We start from the raw sequence: 15,881 nt of genomic DNA on the forward strand, positions 1-15,881 counted from the left end.
CAGTCAAGCAAATTGTAAGCAGCGCTGTATTCTCCTTTGAAACCCCTCAAGTCAAAGTCAAAGAAGTATAGTGTGTTAGGCCTATGTCATGGCTGTGTTGTTACAAGGCATATCACCAGTAGGTGGCAGTGTTTGCACAGATCAGTAGTTATGACATAAAAACAGAGGCCATATCCTAATCTTATTGCAACCAAAATGTATTTTGTTGAAAGGACTTAGTACTGCTACTCATTAACCACTCACTGACAAAAAGGAAGGCCATATTAATCCTGTCATGTGAATACAGACAGTGACAAATAAAACGGCTTGTTTCAGCATTTAACTGGAGAGGTAGAGTTTGATTTAACAATCAAAACTATAATTAAAGCAAGAAAGGACAGAATGAATGAAGGGAAATAAATTAGATGAGGTGTGAATGAAGTAAGTAAGGGAGTAAGAAAGAAAGAAAGACAGACAGACAGTGACAAATAAAATGGCTTGTTTCAGCATTTAACTGGAGGTGGAGTTTAAAAGAAAGAAAGAAAGAAAGAAAGAAAAAAAGAAAGAAAAGGTGTAGAGTATTAGGACCCTCCAAAGAGGGTGTGTGTGGTATCCAGTCACCATAGCAACTAAGTATTGTTTTGGCAGCCAGGGGGCTTAGGGATCCCCCAAGTTTACACTGGGGCAAATTCATGAATAAATGAATAGATTATGCAAATTTGAAAGTGGGATGACGCACAGATGGTTGTTCTGATAACAGCAATAGAGTAAAGGAGATAAAGCGTTAAGGGGTTGAGCTAATTTATATTTTGTTGTGACTGTGTAGCTTGCCAAAAGTTGACTATTTTTTTTTGTACGATAAAGTATAAATTGGGCTTAAGTGGATTTATCTCCAAGCTATGTCATTGCCTCTCCACATGCATGTGCATGCAATGTGAGTAGGTGGGTGCATGCATGTCTGTTGTTATGTATCAGTGTGTACATATATGGTGTCTAGTCACCAGCTGTGAACCCCTCCCCCCCAAAAACAGAAAAGAAAGATTAATTGTGTCTCCTGTAGTTCTTGTTAGGTGGTATTTGTCAAGTACATGTACATTTGCACATACTTGTAATTGTTCCAGTGCATTTACCCATCCTAACTGTTAGGAGCAGTGGATGCCATTCATCCGTTCAAACGCATCTCTGTTAGATTTATTTTGGGCGATTTTTCAAAAAATAGCAGATCTACAAGCTCGTAGTAGAGTGCCGCGCTATGAGCTTGTAGATTTGCTATTTTTGAATAGCCCAAAGACATCTTAAAATGACACACAGATGCGTTCCCTTCCCGGTCTTAATGGGTTAATATGGCACTTTGAGAGCAGTTAAGGGGTTAAGTGTCTTGCTCAGGGACACTTTTGACACATACACACTGGATGAGCCGAGGGTTGAACTGGCAACCTTCATATTCCCAGAAGGCCTCTATAGCTCTACCCACTCGTCTATGGCTGCCACACATTGGCTAGAATTAAGCAGCTGTCTGTTTGGCACAGTTACCCTTCTTCCAAATGCCAAGACAACTTCTACTGAGCTATATTTGCAGATGCTTACAGTATGTGTTGAGGCAGAAAGCATTTCACATTATGTAACATACTTGTGTGGATTTGAAAAGATTCATTCTACTATGTAATTTGCAGCACACATGTTTCTTGGCATGTTCAAAAGAGGCCAACACAGTCAAATCTAGTGTTTATTTAACACAGACCATTTTACTGTGAAGGTAGCATTTTGCTGTGAATGTGTAATGGACTGAAGATAACTGAACCAATGGCTACATTTGTTACATAAGCAGTTGAACCGCTGTGTGCCACTTCAATAGCAACACCGTACACGGATGGAAGAACCTGTAAACGCGTCGATGAAGGCTGTACAACGTTCCAGACTCCCTCTTTAGATTAAAAAAAGCCCTTTCAGCCTATCCCTATCAACTAGAATCCTATCGACAACAAGACGGGTTCCAAAAACACTGGAAGACCCCAGCGCATTCAAAATGCTGCAGCCAGAGTATGCCACTCACTGGGATGAAAAAAGCTGTACACATTACTCCAATACTTACAGTAGATGACTTAATTGGCTGCTAACTGCTCCCCGGGTGCTGTATTAATAGCACCCACTGCTACTAATAGTTAGAATGGGTAAATGGCAATGCAGGGGACACATTTCACCTATGCGCAAATGTATAAGTGACAAATACTCCAACAACTAGTAATGACATGGCTCCCATATGCATCTCAGAATTCATGTGGCCATTCTGACATCAGTCACACATTTGGCCACTATTTCAGCTAGGATCACTGACTTCCATTGTAAAATAAAGTAAAATATTTCAGAAAATATAAAACATATGTGGGTGGACAAAATCCATGTAGGTACTTCCTTGGCCTACTGGCAGTGTGCATATGACATTTGGTGCTGACTGGTCCAGCGGTTTGCAAGATTAGCCCTGGACAAAAACATACAGACAGACCCATTTGTAGATGGCTTTGCCTTCCATAGAGCCACGGCATTAAAAGAAAACGTTGCCTATAATCACCGAAATAGGGACGCCGGGTTTGAGTGGTTGAAACAAAATAAATATTTAGGGTATAGAATTTGCCTCTATATTGGGAAATGAGTGTGCACAAGTACTGAAAAAGTAAAACAAAATATTCATAACTTTTTAAAGTTATGTGTGGGGCAACTTCAAGTAACCTCAGTGTGCACATTTTTCAATCTGTCTTGAGAGATTACCGAGGACCTAACCTGGGGAATGCACACAGTCTGTGGCAAAGAAGGCGAGGCAGCGCCTGTACCACCAGACGCAGTTAAGGAAATTCAGAGTGTTACAGAAAATTCTGAAGTCCTTCTACTCTGCTGCCACCCAGAGCGTAGTGATGGGGCCATCATGGTTCCGTATGGAAATAGCCATTCCTGGGATCTGCGAGTTCTACAGAAAGTGGTGCGTTCGCCTGAGCCCTCTCCCGTCCCTTCTGGGTATTTATTTACGCCAGCAGATGCTTTGTGGAAAGCAAAATAGGATTGTGAAAGCCAGGCAAGAAACGGACTGTTTTGGATGACTGGCAGTGGCAAGCATTTGAAGTGTCTTAAAGCGCTGGGCTGAAGGCTCAGGAAAGTCTCAGTAGTTACAAGCCATAAACAAGCCATAAACAAGGAAATGGACAATACAAATAAAAAAATCACCTAAATAATTACACGTTTGCAATCGGAACTGTATGTATTCCTGTACAGATTGCTCAAACCGATATTGCACGATGTATTTGTCCAGGGTATCTGTATGCATAGTTATGCCTAATTGCACATTCGTTAATCCAGACACTAAACTACCCCCCATATTGCTGCTATAGTATGGGGCTCTTTTTTGTCTTATCTAATTATCTTAGCTAGCTTTGTTATTGTTTTTATGTTAATGTTGCAAAGTACCGTGTGGAAATCCCTGACACAGATAACATACTTAGCATCTGTCTACAAGTTAACAACATACCTAGCATTCTGTGACAGTGTCGTTTGTGTCATTAACCACAGGGCCACCGGAAGGGTGGTAAACAGTAGCACAAGCGGTAAACAGAACCCTGATTGTGTACTTGATAGTGTTGTACTTGACAAACAAACAAGGCACATTCATCTTTGTACTCAATGCAGAGAGAGCTGTCTGACTGGTTGACTTCAAAGTTGGCGTGTGTATCACAAAGGACCCAAGGGTGACACAGTGTGTGTGTGTGTGTGTGTGTGTGTGTGTGTGTGTGTGTGTGTGTGTGTGTGTGTGTGTGTGTGTGTGTGTGTGTGTGTGTGTGTGTACCTCTCTGGGTATGTGTCCATGGTACCAGCCATGGCTTCTGATGTCAGCAGCGCTGAGTCTTAGCTCCTCCTCCAGTTCCTTACGGAGTTTCTCAGGAGGAGACTCCAACAGATACTTCTCCTTCGAAAACTGAAGAGAAACAAACAAAAAAATAAAAAAATAAGTGAATTGATCATATCATCGCAGTCGGGTGAAAAAACATAACTTTTCAGGAAATGGCAAAAAAAAAAAAACTTTGTACACTGTATCCAATGTAGTTATTATTTTGTTAATACTTTTCATTGGTAAAATAAACCCACAGACAGACTTAAGCACTTAAAAAAAACTTAAAATAACGAAAATAGCATCTCTGCAAGCTGACTGAGCTTGTAGATCAGCCTTTTTTTCGCATGACACACAGTATGACACAACACGTCATAACAAGTCATCGTAGTATGTGATCATCAATAGTTTGAATTGAATAAGTATGAACATTTACAGTCTATATCGGAGGCAGTAGGGTAGAGATAATGTGGTGCAAAAACACTTTAAAGGTGTGTACTAGATACCACTGTCCATATGCAAGCATAAGCAGAACAGTATTCATAATAGACAGACACACACACACACACACACTACAGTAGGTGGCACCAATCGCCACCCCCGTACATGACACACACACACACACACACACACACAAACCCCCCCCCCAAACACACACACACACACACACACACACACACACACACACACACGCACACACAAACGCACACACACACCTGTGAAACAGACGGCAACTCAGCGGGGAAAGCGTGGATGTGTGCTGCCTGGCGCAGACAGACAGATGCACACATTTTAAGCACATGCATGTACTGTAGCGTAGGTACATGAACACATCTAGACACGCGTACACATGCAGATCAGACTGTATGATCCTCGGCCATGACGGCACAGCAGGAGGAATGACTAGCTAATGAGTGCAATAGCTCTGGCATACAGTCAACAACCAGCTGGACACACAGTTTCATGTCTTAATTAACCACTTGAGAACCCCTGGCGCCCCTATTCTGGGGGTGGGGGAGACATTAGCTGGAAATAGCCGATCTACAAGCTCAGCGCTGCTATTTGGAGATTTGGTGTAGAAGAGCATGAGCCAATTCGGGTCTATAGAGGCTTTGAGTTGTTAATTCTGTTTTTGACAAAGAGCAATGTTCAGGGGAACCGCAGAGGTCTAATTATGGCTTCTTGTGACATCGATGACACCAGAATACAGTTGGAGATCAGTCCTCTAACCACCACCAGGCTGAAGATGAAAATAAGCTGAAATAGCACAGTGATCTCATACAGTATACCTTGAAATGTCCTCCTTAAAGGACCACTTCACCCATTTTCAACCTATCTTCATATAATTGGTCCTCACTATAATTATGCTCATTATAAGATGGTACCATTTCTGTCTACTAGGTCTATCTCTCAAAGGAGGCCTGTGAAAATAAACCTGCCTACCAATGCTTTATATATTAGTTTTTTATTAATGCAAGAACAATGGCAACTTTCCAGGAATAGAAAGGCTGTAGGAATCCACTTCCATGATGTCATTGGTAGGCAGGTTTTTTGAACTAGCCACAAGATTCCAAATCTGTCTCTAAGATGCCGAGTGAATAGATTAGACATTGTGCCACAATGAGCATTAGTAAGTACCAATTATGTGAAGATAAGGTAGAAAATGGGTGTCATTTGAATACATTATCTGACAGAACTTCACGCGGGTTCTAATCCTAGATTGTAGATTGGCTATGTTTGCCAAATTATGACATGCCCAGGATAGGGGATGCTAGGGTTCATGTGGTAAAAGTGTGTGTGTGTGTGTGTGTGTGCGTCAGCCGGCCTGTCTGTCTGTATGAGTGTGTGTGAGAGATATTAGAAGACTACAGGACCAGACAATCGATCCTATCGCCCCAGGTCACCACGGGGCATTGTTCTCCCTCTCCCCCCCAAACCTTACTCTGATACAATTATTATCTCCTCTCCTCTCCTCCCTCCTGGCCCCCCTGAGGGGGGCAGAGTAGAGGGATAACGCCACAGCAGCACACTCTCAGATTAGATTTGAAAGGTGTGTGTGTGTGTGTGTGTGTGTGTGTGTGTGTGTGTGTGTGTGTGTGTGTGTGTGTGTGTGTGTGTGTGTGTGTGTGTGTGTGTGTGTGTGTGTGAGTGAGTGAGTGTGAAGGGTAGAGCAGGCCAATAAAAGAGCGGAGAGGAGAGGTCAAGTGTGCAGTTATTGCTTTTCTTCATCTCTGTGGAAACCCGCGGGATACCCGCCTGATCTGATGCTCCACAATGAAATTGGTGTGTGTGTGTGTGTGCGTGTGCGTGCGTATCGTGTGTGTGTGTGTGTGTGTATTTATGTGATGGGTTATGGAGAAAATTGAAATATCAGCGGGACTCCTTTTACGCCTGATTTAGTTGCACGCTGGTGCCTCGCACAACGAAAATAACCGACCTACAAGCTCACGCCGCATCGTAGCAGCGTGTCTGTCTGTCTGTGCGTCCGTGGTTAACCTGGCAAATCACTGGAGCGATCAGCACCGCATTTCTTTGTGCATGCTGCCAGTAGGCCCAGGAATTATATCCCTGGCCTGAATACCTTTCACATTATTGTGAATTTATGTTGTTTGGAAATATTTTTCACATTTCGTGAATTCATGATCTCAGATCCAAATATGGAGTTCTACACAGACATCAAGAGTATGACATCATTAGTATGACATCATCAATATGCATCAGAATGACGTCAGAGATCCACAGGGCAGCCGAGCTGTTATTAGACCCCGTCTGGTTTATATGACAATGACGTAAAGAAAGGTTCAGGATGTTGAAACCGGCCGGCTAACATCTGTCATCTGTTTTCATTTCAAAGGCCCAGAGTTTGATTAGCAGTAGGCCACATTAGGCCACGTACCCCCATTTGATAACATTTTCTCTTTATTACTGCACTTGATTGTAACTCGGCTCAACAACTGTAATAGCCTCCTATACGGAGCCACCGCCAAAGTTCTCAAGAAACTACAGTATGTGCAAAACACTGCTGCCCGCCTGCTCACCAGAACCACATCCAGTGAAGACCTCCACTGGCTCCCAGTCAAACACAGAATAGATTTCTAAATACTGCTCACCACCTACAAGGCCTTCCGTCACACCCCCCTCCCGTTCCCTCAGGTCTGGTGATGCCAGCCTCCTGGATGTCCCCACGACAAAGAAACCAACCTGGGGTGACAACAGGGCTTTCTCAGTTGCAGCCCCCTCCCTTTGGAACTCACTCCCCGCTGACATCAAAGGCGCCTCACACCCATGCCCTGTTCAAAACCTCCCTCAAAACCCACCTACTCAGACTCGCATTCCCCACCTAATTCTAATCCCCCTTTTTGCCTTAAAATGTTTATGTTTGCTTAATTGTTTGCTTTTTAACTAGTTATTCTCCTACTAAAGTTGTTATTATTTTTTTGTAAAGTGACTTTGAGTACCAAGAACAGCGCTATAGCCTATATAATTTGGATGTATTATTATTATTAACCGTTACATTCATGGAAGCAGACAGGAAACTAACTGAATTGAAAATTGAATTGAATGAGAGAGGTGGGGGGGGGGGGGGGGGAGACAGAAAGAATAGTAGCAGATATGACACATACCATTACAATAAAATGAGAGATTATTCCATTCATATAGCCCCCTGCACTGCAGCCTTGGTTACTATAGCAACATGTCACTGAGTGTGAGTATGGCCTGTTGGTCCACCAAGTAAGAAGAACGAACACACACACACACACACACACACACACACACACACACACACACACACACACACACACACACACACACACACACACACACACACACACACACACACACACACACACACACACACACACACACACACACACACACACACACACACACACACACACAGGTTTATTTGTGTAGCACATTTCATACACCGTCGTCAATCCAAACTAGTGCTTCACAGAATGATGCAAATTACGGTATGGTAAGAAATGTATTACTAAAAAGTGTAAAGTACAGACCAGAAACCCTTAAGGACAGTTCCAGAAAGTCCCCCACTGAGTTTTCTAATCTTTGTAATAGGACTGTATGGTCCACAGTGTCAAAAGTGGCACTAAGATCCAACAATACTCAATGATATAGAGCAGTGGTTCTCCAGGTGGGGTCCAGTGACCCTCAGGGTTCCTTGATCAGGTTCCAAATGGACCCTTACAGGTCTGTAACTCTGAGAGTGTACAAATGGAACCAAATACACCCTTATGGGTCCCTCTGGTTCCATTTGTACTCTCTCAGAGTGTTATGGGGGACCGGGGTCCTTGAAGTTAAAAGGTTTCAGAACCACTGATATAGAGTTACATACTGACAGCTATCATATCATACATACTCATCTGTCACAGAGACACAATGAGAAACACTACAGAGAAAGATGGAGACAGAGGCAGACTGAGAGATACAGAATGAAGTGCCTTTTTTACTTTGACACATTAAGTACATTAGTACATTAAGTAACAGAGGGGGACACAGACAGACAGACAGACAGACAGACAGACAGACAGACAGACAGACAGACAGACAGACAGACAGACAGACAGACAGACAGACAGACAGACAGACAGACAGACAGACAGACAGACAGACAGACAGACAGACAGACAGACAGACAGGGGAAAATAGACAGACAGAGACAGATCGAGACACACAGAGAGACAGAGAGACATAAAGACAGACAGAGAGACACCCACAGACAGACAGAGAGGTACACAGAGACAGACAATGTGTCAATGGCATTAAGTAAGGCAGACAGAGCAAAAGACATGAGGCCAGACAGGAAGACACGACAGACAGACAGACAGACAGACAGACAGACAGACAGACAGACAGACAGACAGACAGACAGACAGACAACCCTATAACAGATGAGAGAGTTCAGGCAATTTAACAGCTGATGCAGAACTGCAGAACTTCCCATGGGACCAATAAGGTTAGAAAAAAAGTCTGTGTGTTTATGCGTGTGCACGTGCATGTGTCATGCATGCGCGCACATGTGCACGCCTGTGTCTGTTCATGTGTGCACGACCTGCATGTGCGTGTGTTAGGAATGTGTCGCTCCATTCATGGATGGAGCTCCATCTCTCGGGGGGGTTGAGCAGAAAGATTGGCTATCAGAGAAGAGAGGCGTGCTGGGAGGGGAGGGGCAAGGGGTTCAGAAGGAGGTTTTGAGGGCGGGGGGGGGGGGGGTCAGATATATTCATTATAATGATGGGGTGTATGGATAGAACGGATGGGGTGGATCAGGGGCTACTGGCATTAGTTGTGTGCCTGTGTGTGTGTAAAAGATAAATGAAAGAATGACAAAAACGAAAGCTTGTACAGGAGTGCAACAGTTAATCGAGCTAATCAATTTAGTCAATTATGAAAAATCCTAGATTTTAATCAAATAAAAGATTAGCAAAAATAGCAGATCTACCAGCTCATAACGCATCCCAATGCGCTACGTTATGAGCTGGTGCAACACCAAAGTTGCACGACAAAGTATAAAAAAGGGCTTAAGTAGTTAATCAGACTACCGTTAATCGATTTAGTCGATTATAAAAAAATCTATAAAAACGTTTACACGTTGGAGGCATTGATATATATATATACTGTAATGTTTTACATTATCCCCAAAATGCACTTAGCAATAGTTGCAGCCCTACTCTTCAATAGCAACAAACAACTTACTACAGCTCATGGACAGTGCAGAGTAAAAAACAGCAGCAGAACCACTTAAACTCTCTGTTCTTAGTAAAACAGACCTGAGTTACAACTGTACTTGGACTGTACTACACCAAATCTCTTCGCCCCAAAATAGCCGATCTACAAGCTCAAAACGCGGCGTGTTGTGAGCTTGTAGATCGGGGATTCAATCCGAAAACGCATCTGTGTAAGCACTTAAACCATTATTTCATACTTTGGCTATTCAAAAATAGCAGACATACAAGCTCATAGCGCGGCACTCGCCACAGAATATTTTGAGATGGGGGTCTGCGGCCAAATACATATAATGTTGGGAGTCCTTGAGTCCATGAAAAATGTACAAGACATTTGTAGAATCGGCCTCAGGTCTAAATGGGTTAAAGGCACATGGAACACAAACAAGCCTATTAGGAGGAAAAACAAGCAGCACTCTGCAACGTGTTTTCAACTACTTGGGAGTTCTTCCTCAGGCAACAATACACAACAATAACACACAAAGGCTCTACAGCTAATTTACAACCACAACCACTCGCTGCCACTTCCTCACTGCCGGCTAATTAGAAGCTTTCATCTAATGATGACATCACCGCACCTTTTCCTTCTGAAAACTGACAGGGCTATCACTCACAATCTCAAAGAAAAACACAAGGCCGCCAATAAGAATTGAATTGAAGTGTGTGTGTGTGTGTGTGTGTGTGTGTGTGTGTGTGTGTGTGTGTGTGTGTGTGTGTGTGTGTGTGTGTGTGTGTGTGTGTGTGTGTGTGTGTGTGTGTGTGCGCGCGCGCGTGCGTTCGGGGTAAGAATTCAAGAAGCAAAATTGCCATACATGTGTAATATTTGCACATAACCAAACACACATTACACATGCATGCTCATGTGTCCACACACGTTTCCTCACAAATTCACAATTTCTGCTTTATGCTAATTCTTGTAGCAGTCTGAGGCATAAAGCAGCCAAATTCTTAACACCTAGAGGAACTTCAGTGACTGTGACTGTAAACAAAACCAAACACAAAGACGACATAAATGAGGAACGGTACGCAGGAGGGGTACAACAGATTACTATTCTCTATCTCTATTTCAAGAATGTCGTTATAGGTGAAAATGTCAATCTTTGCACGACACCGTTGTTTGACGAAATATAAACTAACACTTACAGTAAGTGGTCAATCAATTTGTTCATCAACCCAATCAACCCATACAAAATGAATTAAAAAAAATCTACAAGCACGTGGCATCCACGACACATTGAGGGACTTGTAGATCGACTCATATTCAGTGTGCGATGCCATTGTACAACGAAGTATAAATCGGGCTTAACCCTGTTACTATGGCTACATTCATCAGTCTTCTTCTTCATCATTGGGGTGGGGGGGTGGGTGAGCAGGGGCTTGCCCCACTGACACACACACACACACTTACCAGGACCAGCGGGAAGGCTGCGGACCCCTGTATCCTTTGATCTGCTCTACACCCCCCCCCCCCCCCCCCCCCCTCTATCTCTCTTTTGAAGGGATAGAGACCTGGATTATTGCTAAAACACTCTTGAATCCTACAGTATCTGCCATTCGCGCGCGCGCGCGCACGCACGCACGCACGCACGCACGCACGCACGCACGCACGCACGCACGCACGCACGCACACACACACACACACACACACACACACACACACACACACACACACACACACACACACACACACACACACACACACACACACACACACACACACACACACACACACACACACACACACACACACACACACACACACACACACACACACACACAGGGTAGAGAATGTAGGGTGGCTATCTGACCAGTAATATCACTCTTCTTCAGGCCTTTGTAATCCCCTGGCACCCTGTAAGCCTGATGTCCAGTGCTGTACTGTGCTGTACTGTGTGTATGTGTTTAACTTTGGAGATACTAGGTTTCAGACAGCAGATCGCTGCTGTCTGAAACCTAGTATCTCCAAAGTTAGACTTTACTTTTTCGTAAATGAATGCCCTACCACGTCATACAAGAGCGTCACACAAAAAAAAGAGACCTCATATATCGACTATTTTCAGTATTTTTTAATGTTTTTTAAATTAAAAAAATAAAGGTTTTGCAGGTTTCCACCCGACAGCGACGATATTTGTATTATGAGAGACAGAGCAGACTATAATTATTGTCCACACTTATTATTCTTACCTGCCTATAGGACAACCCCAAAAATGTAATCTTTAGTTGTTTTAGTTGTTTTTCTTCACCGATTTAGTCATGGGCACAAATCCCCCAAACATGACGTAAGAGCAGAATAATGGCCACAGTGTTAATATGGTCGTTTGTCGTCAGTAGGGATATGTTTGCAAGGAGCCACATAATCATGTTGGCAATGAGCAAAACAAAATGTATAATCTGGTTAAGTCAAGTATGATGCTGTAACCACTTAAACCCTGCAGACTCTTTTGTGTCTCCTACCGGAACCGCTGCCGGTCATCAAATTATTGGCTTAGGAATGCGACAAAAACAAAACAATATCCATGAATTCAAGTCTCCATGGGGTGACTAATCGATAGGAAAAAAAGTCTTTTTGGGGATGAACTATCCCTTTAATGTCTATACCATGTATACCAGCTGCTAAGCTCATGCGCCTTGTCTAACCTCATGTACATACTGTACCAGATGGATATGCTAGGAGTAAATATGCAGATACCTTTGTTTTTGATTCTCTATTTTCCCCTCTTTTTCTTTCTCTCTCTGGAAACAACAAAAAAACAAAGGAGCTGGCACACAAACTAATTTCACCCTCCGCTTTACACCTGTAAACCTGTGCTGTGACAAATTCAATAAAGATGATTCGGCATGTCATTTTCTTTCATGCCCAGCATAGGGATGCTAAGGGTTCATATGGTTAACTGTTATTAGAGCACCATTAGCATGATTAATGTGCAGCAGCCTTAAAGACTGAGATACAATTTGCAGAACAAGTGTTTGTATCACTGGCCCCATGCTGTCGATGAGGATGTGTGCAAGCAAGCACTGCGTGACACACACCACTCAACTTCACACCGCAGATGGTTAGGAGAGCTATGATCTGTTACAGTTACATCAGAAAAAGATTGGCATCTCCTGTTTAGATTTAGTACTGACTTGTGGATTGAGAGAGAATGAGAAAGTGTGAGAGTGAGAGGAAGACAAAGAGAGAGAGAGAGAGAGAGAGAGAGAGAGAGAGAGAGAGAGAGAGAGAGAGAGAGAGAGAGAGAGAGAGAGAGAGAGAGAGAGACATGAGACTATGACTATCAGACTGATGACTGTGACCTTCTACTGTCATTAGGGATAACTGTCTTTTACACTGACGCGTGCACACAGCCACACACACACACACACACACACACACACACACACACACACACACACACACACACACACACACACACACACACACACACACACACACACACACACACACACACACACACACACACACACACACACACACACACACACACACACACACACAAAACCTTGAGGCAGTTCAATGCCAGCATTGTCACTGTCGGGCAGAAACCTTGTATGTAAAAAATGGTTACTTTTCAGGGAAAAGGAAGCTGTGTATCAATATAGTTATCATTTAGTTACAAGCTCTCGTTAACACTTTTCATTGGTTAAATAAAACCTACAGGCTTAACCTCTTTCAACCTGGCATTCCTATTTTGGGCATGTCCTGGCAAAACCTTTTCACAATTTTTCGAAAATAGAAGATCTACAAGCTCACAATGCATCACGTTGCAACGTGTCGTGAGCTTAATGTATTTTCGATAATTTTGCACGACACACTTGTATGACAAAGAATAAGGTAGGGCTTAAGTGGTTAAAGGATGACCAATAGTTAATTATTTAAAAAGAAAAAAAATCTGTCTGACAGCTGATAGTTCGGGCAGAAACCTCAAATCTCCATATTTTAACATTTTATGTTATTTTTTTGGTAAATTGACGCCATACTTCATCATACAAGGGTGTCGCACAAAAGTATTTTCACCATTTTAAAATGTTTTTAAAATGATAATTACAAAAGGACCGGTTTGGGACATAGAAGGTTTCCACCACATATATATTATGGTGCCACCCACCCCCACACTCTGTGTCAGTCACTGGGGTCTCAGAGCACCCACCCCCGGCTTTGAGTGACAGCTGGTGGACAGTATATGACACACATCTACACTCCCACTGAGAGCAGCCCCGCACAGCTCTCTCTCTCTCTCTATCTCTCTGGATATACTGTATGGACATCTATCTTATTTACACCCCACCCTCTGTTACATGTTTCTTAATCCATTGGTTCTTAAAGTGGGGTCTGGGGACCCCCAGGGGTCCTTGGGGGGGTGCCAGGGGGTCCCCAGCTAAATTAGTTACAATTGATCTGCTATTTTTGAATAGCCAAAGTATAAAATATGGTTAAAGTGGTTAAAATTATTGTGAAGCAATATCAACTAATTTTGCTGGGGACCCCCTGGTATCCCCCCCAAGGACGCCCGGGGGTCCCCGGACCCCACTTTGAGAACCAATGCTGTATAATACTGTATACACTGTACACACTCACAATTTGCTCTGGGCCGTTTCTTTCACTCCCTCCTTTTCCCTGACCCACTGACCCATCACTTCCTATTTATTTGTTTCTCCCTCTAGCCCCCCCCCCCCCATCCCATTCCACCCCCACTTCTTTAAAAAGAAAAAATAGAAAGACCCAGTCTAATGGTTTTCCAGGGTGTGCTTTATATTTAAATGGCTCACTCTCCGTTTTTAAAGTAAGACTTTAATGGGGTTGTTTTAACCACTTAAACCCTATTTGGTTGACCGGAGTTCCTCAGGGCTCTATACTGGCAACTTTGCCGTTTTCACTCTACAGTACAATAAGTATCTGCGCTGAAAATGGCCGATCTACAGGCTCACAATGCGTTTCTGCAAAGGTTTCCCCCAGAATACGGACTACTGAGGTTTAAGTGGTTAAAGTAAGACTTTAATGGGGTTGTTTTAAGGTCGTCTGGATGTTTTCCTCTCAGACTCTCTCTCTAATATTTAATGAGGCCCGTTCTGCCAGCCTCTCCACCGCTCTTCAAACAAACACTCACACTGATTCCACTGTCTGCTCGCTTGTTTTCTCTTCTTCTTCCATCCATCCCTCTTTCTGTCTGTCTTCTATCCTTCCTTTCCTTACTTCTCTCACTCTCTCTCCATCTCAAATCCGCCTAATGAACAAGATCTCTGTGTGTGTGTGTGTGTGTGTGTGTGTGTGTGTGTGTGTGTGTGTGTGTGTGTGTGTGTGTGTGTGTGTGTGTGTGTGTGTGTGTGTGTGTGTGTGTGTGTGTGTGTGTGTGTGTGTGTCTGTGTGTGTGTGTGTGTGTGAGTATGAATGCAAACAAATGCATGTGTATACTCATCTCTGAGTTACAAATGGATAAATGAACACTGGGGATTTTACTCTGTGGTTGCGTGTGTGTGTGTGTGTGCGCGTGTGCGTGTGTGTGTGTGTGTGTGTGTGTGTACAGTAACAATCAGATGGGTGTGAAGTGGCATTGTGTCCTTTTGGGGATCATGTATCACAGTATGTTTGGAAGAATAAACAAAGAAATAATTTATGCTGTTTTCAGGATCACAAACACATACAGTGAAGAAATATTAACACTCACTTATATAAACACACACACACACACACACACACACACACACACACACACACACACACACACACACACACACACACACACACACACACACACACACACACACACACACACACACACACACACACACAGAGGGAAGCAGAGACGAGTAATGATGTCTGTCTGACTGAAGAAGAGAGAGAGAGAGAGAGAAGAGGAAGGAGTCAGGAGGCCATTCTTATTTGGGATTTAGATGCAATGCAAGGATGCGTTTACACTATTATGGGATAGTTTTTTTGTTTGTGTCTCCAACTCTGCATGTGTGAACCACAGTTTCACAGTTTGTGATACAGACCAAAATGGTATCGATCAACTGTTCTCTTTCTCTCCATTTTCTGTTGATGAAGTACATTGCTGTTTATGATGTACATTAAGCCTTTGTAAAGTTAGATTTAAAAAACAAAACACAACCTGCTGGTCCAGACTTATTAAGAACTGCTATTTTTAAACACAAAAAAATGCCCCAAAACTGGGACACCAGGCATAACCTCTTAAAACCCATAGTTGACTGTAATGTGTTGCCCACTACATCCAATGGCTTGTGGTTAAAAATAGCCTCATATTTTACTGCATACTTTCAAATTCATC

The 15,881-nt window shown here is 43.1% G+C and overlaps 1 protein-coding gene across 3 annotated transcripts in view; it reads right to left on the reverse strand.

Annotated features, from left to right (window-relative positions):
- Positions 1–15,881, reverse strand: part of sh2d3ca (SH2 domain containing 3Ca) — a 63,665-nt gene that overhangs the window by 12,169 nt on the left and 35,615 nt on the right. For all 3 annotated transcript variants that reach the window (XM_080419582.1, XM_080419581.1, XM_080419583.1), the window contains one exon: positions 3,812–3,940. In XM_080419582.1, coding sequence (XP_080275708.1) covers positions 3,812–3,940 — 129 coding nt within the window. The remainder of the gene's footprint in view (positions 1–3,811; positions 3,941–15,881) is intronic.

Source organism: Gymnoscopelus braueri (genome assembly GCF_963280865.1).
Source record: "Gymnoscopelus braueri genome assembly, chromosome: 22".
Taxonomy (NCBI): Eukaryota; Metazoa; Chordata; class Actinopteri; order Myctophiformes; family Myctophidae; genus Gymnoscopelus; species Gymnoscopelus braueri.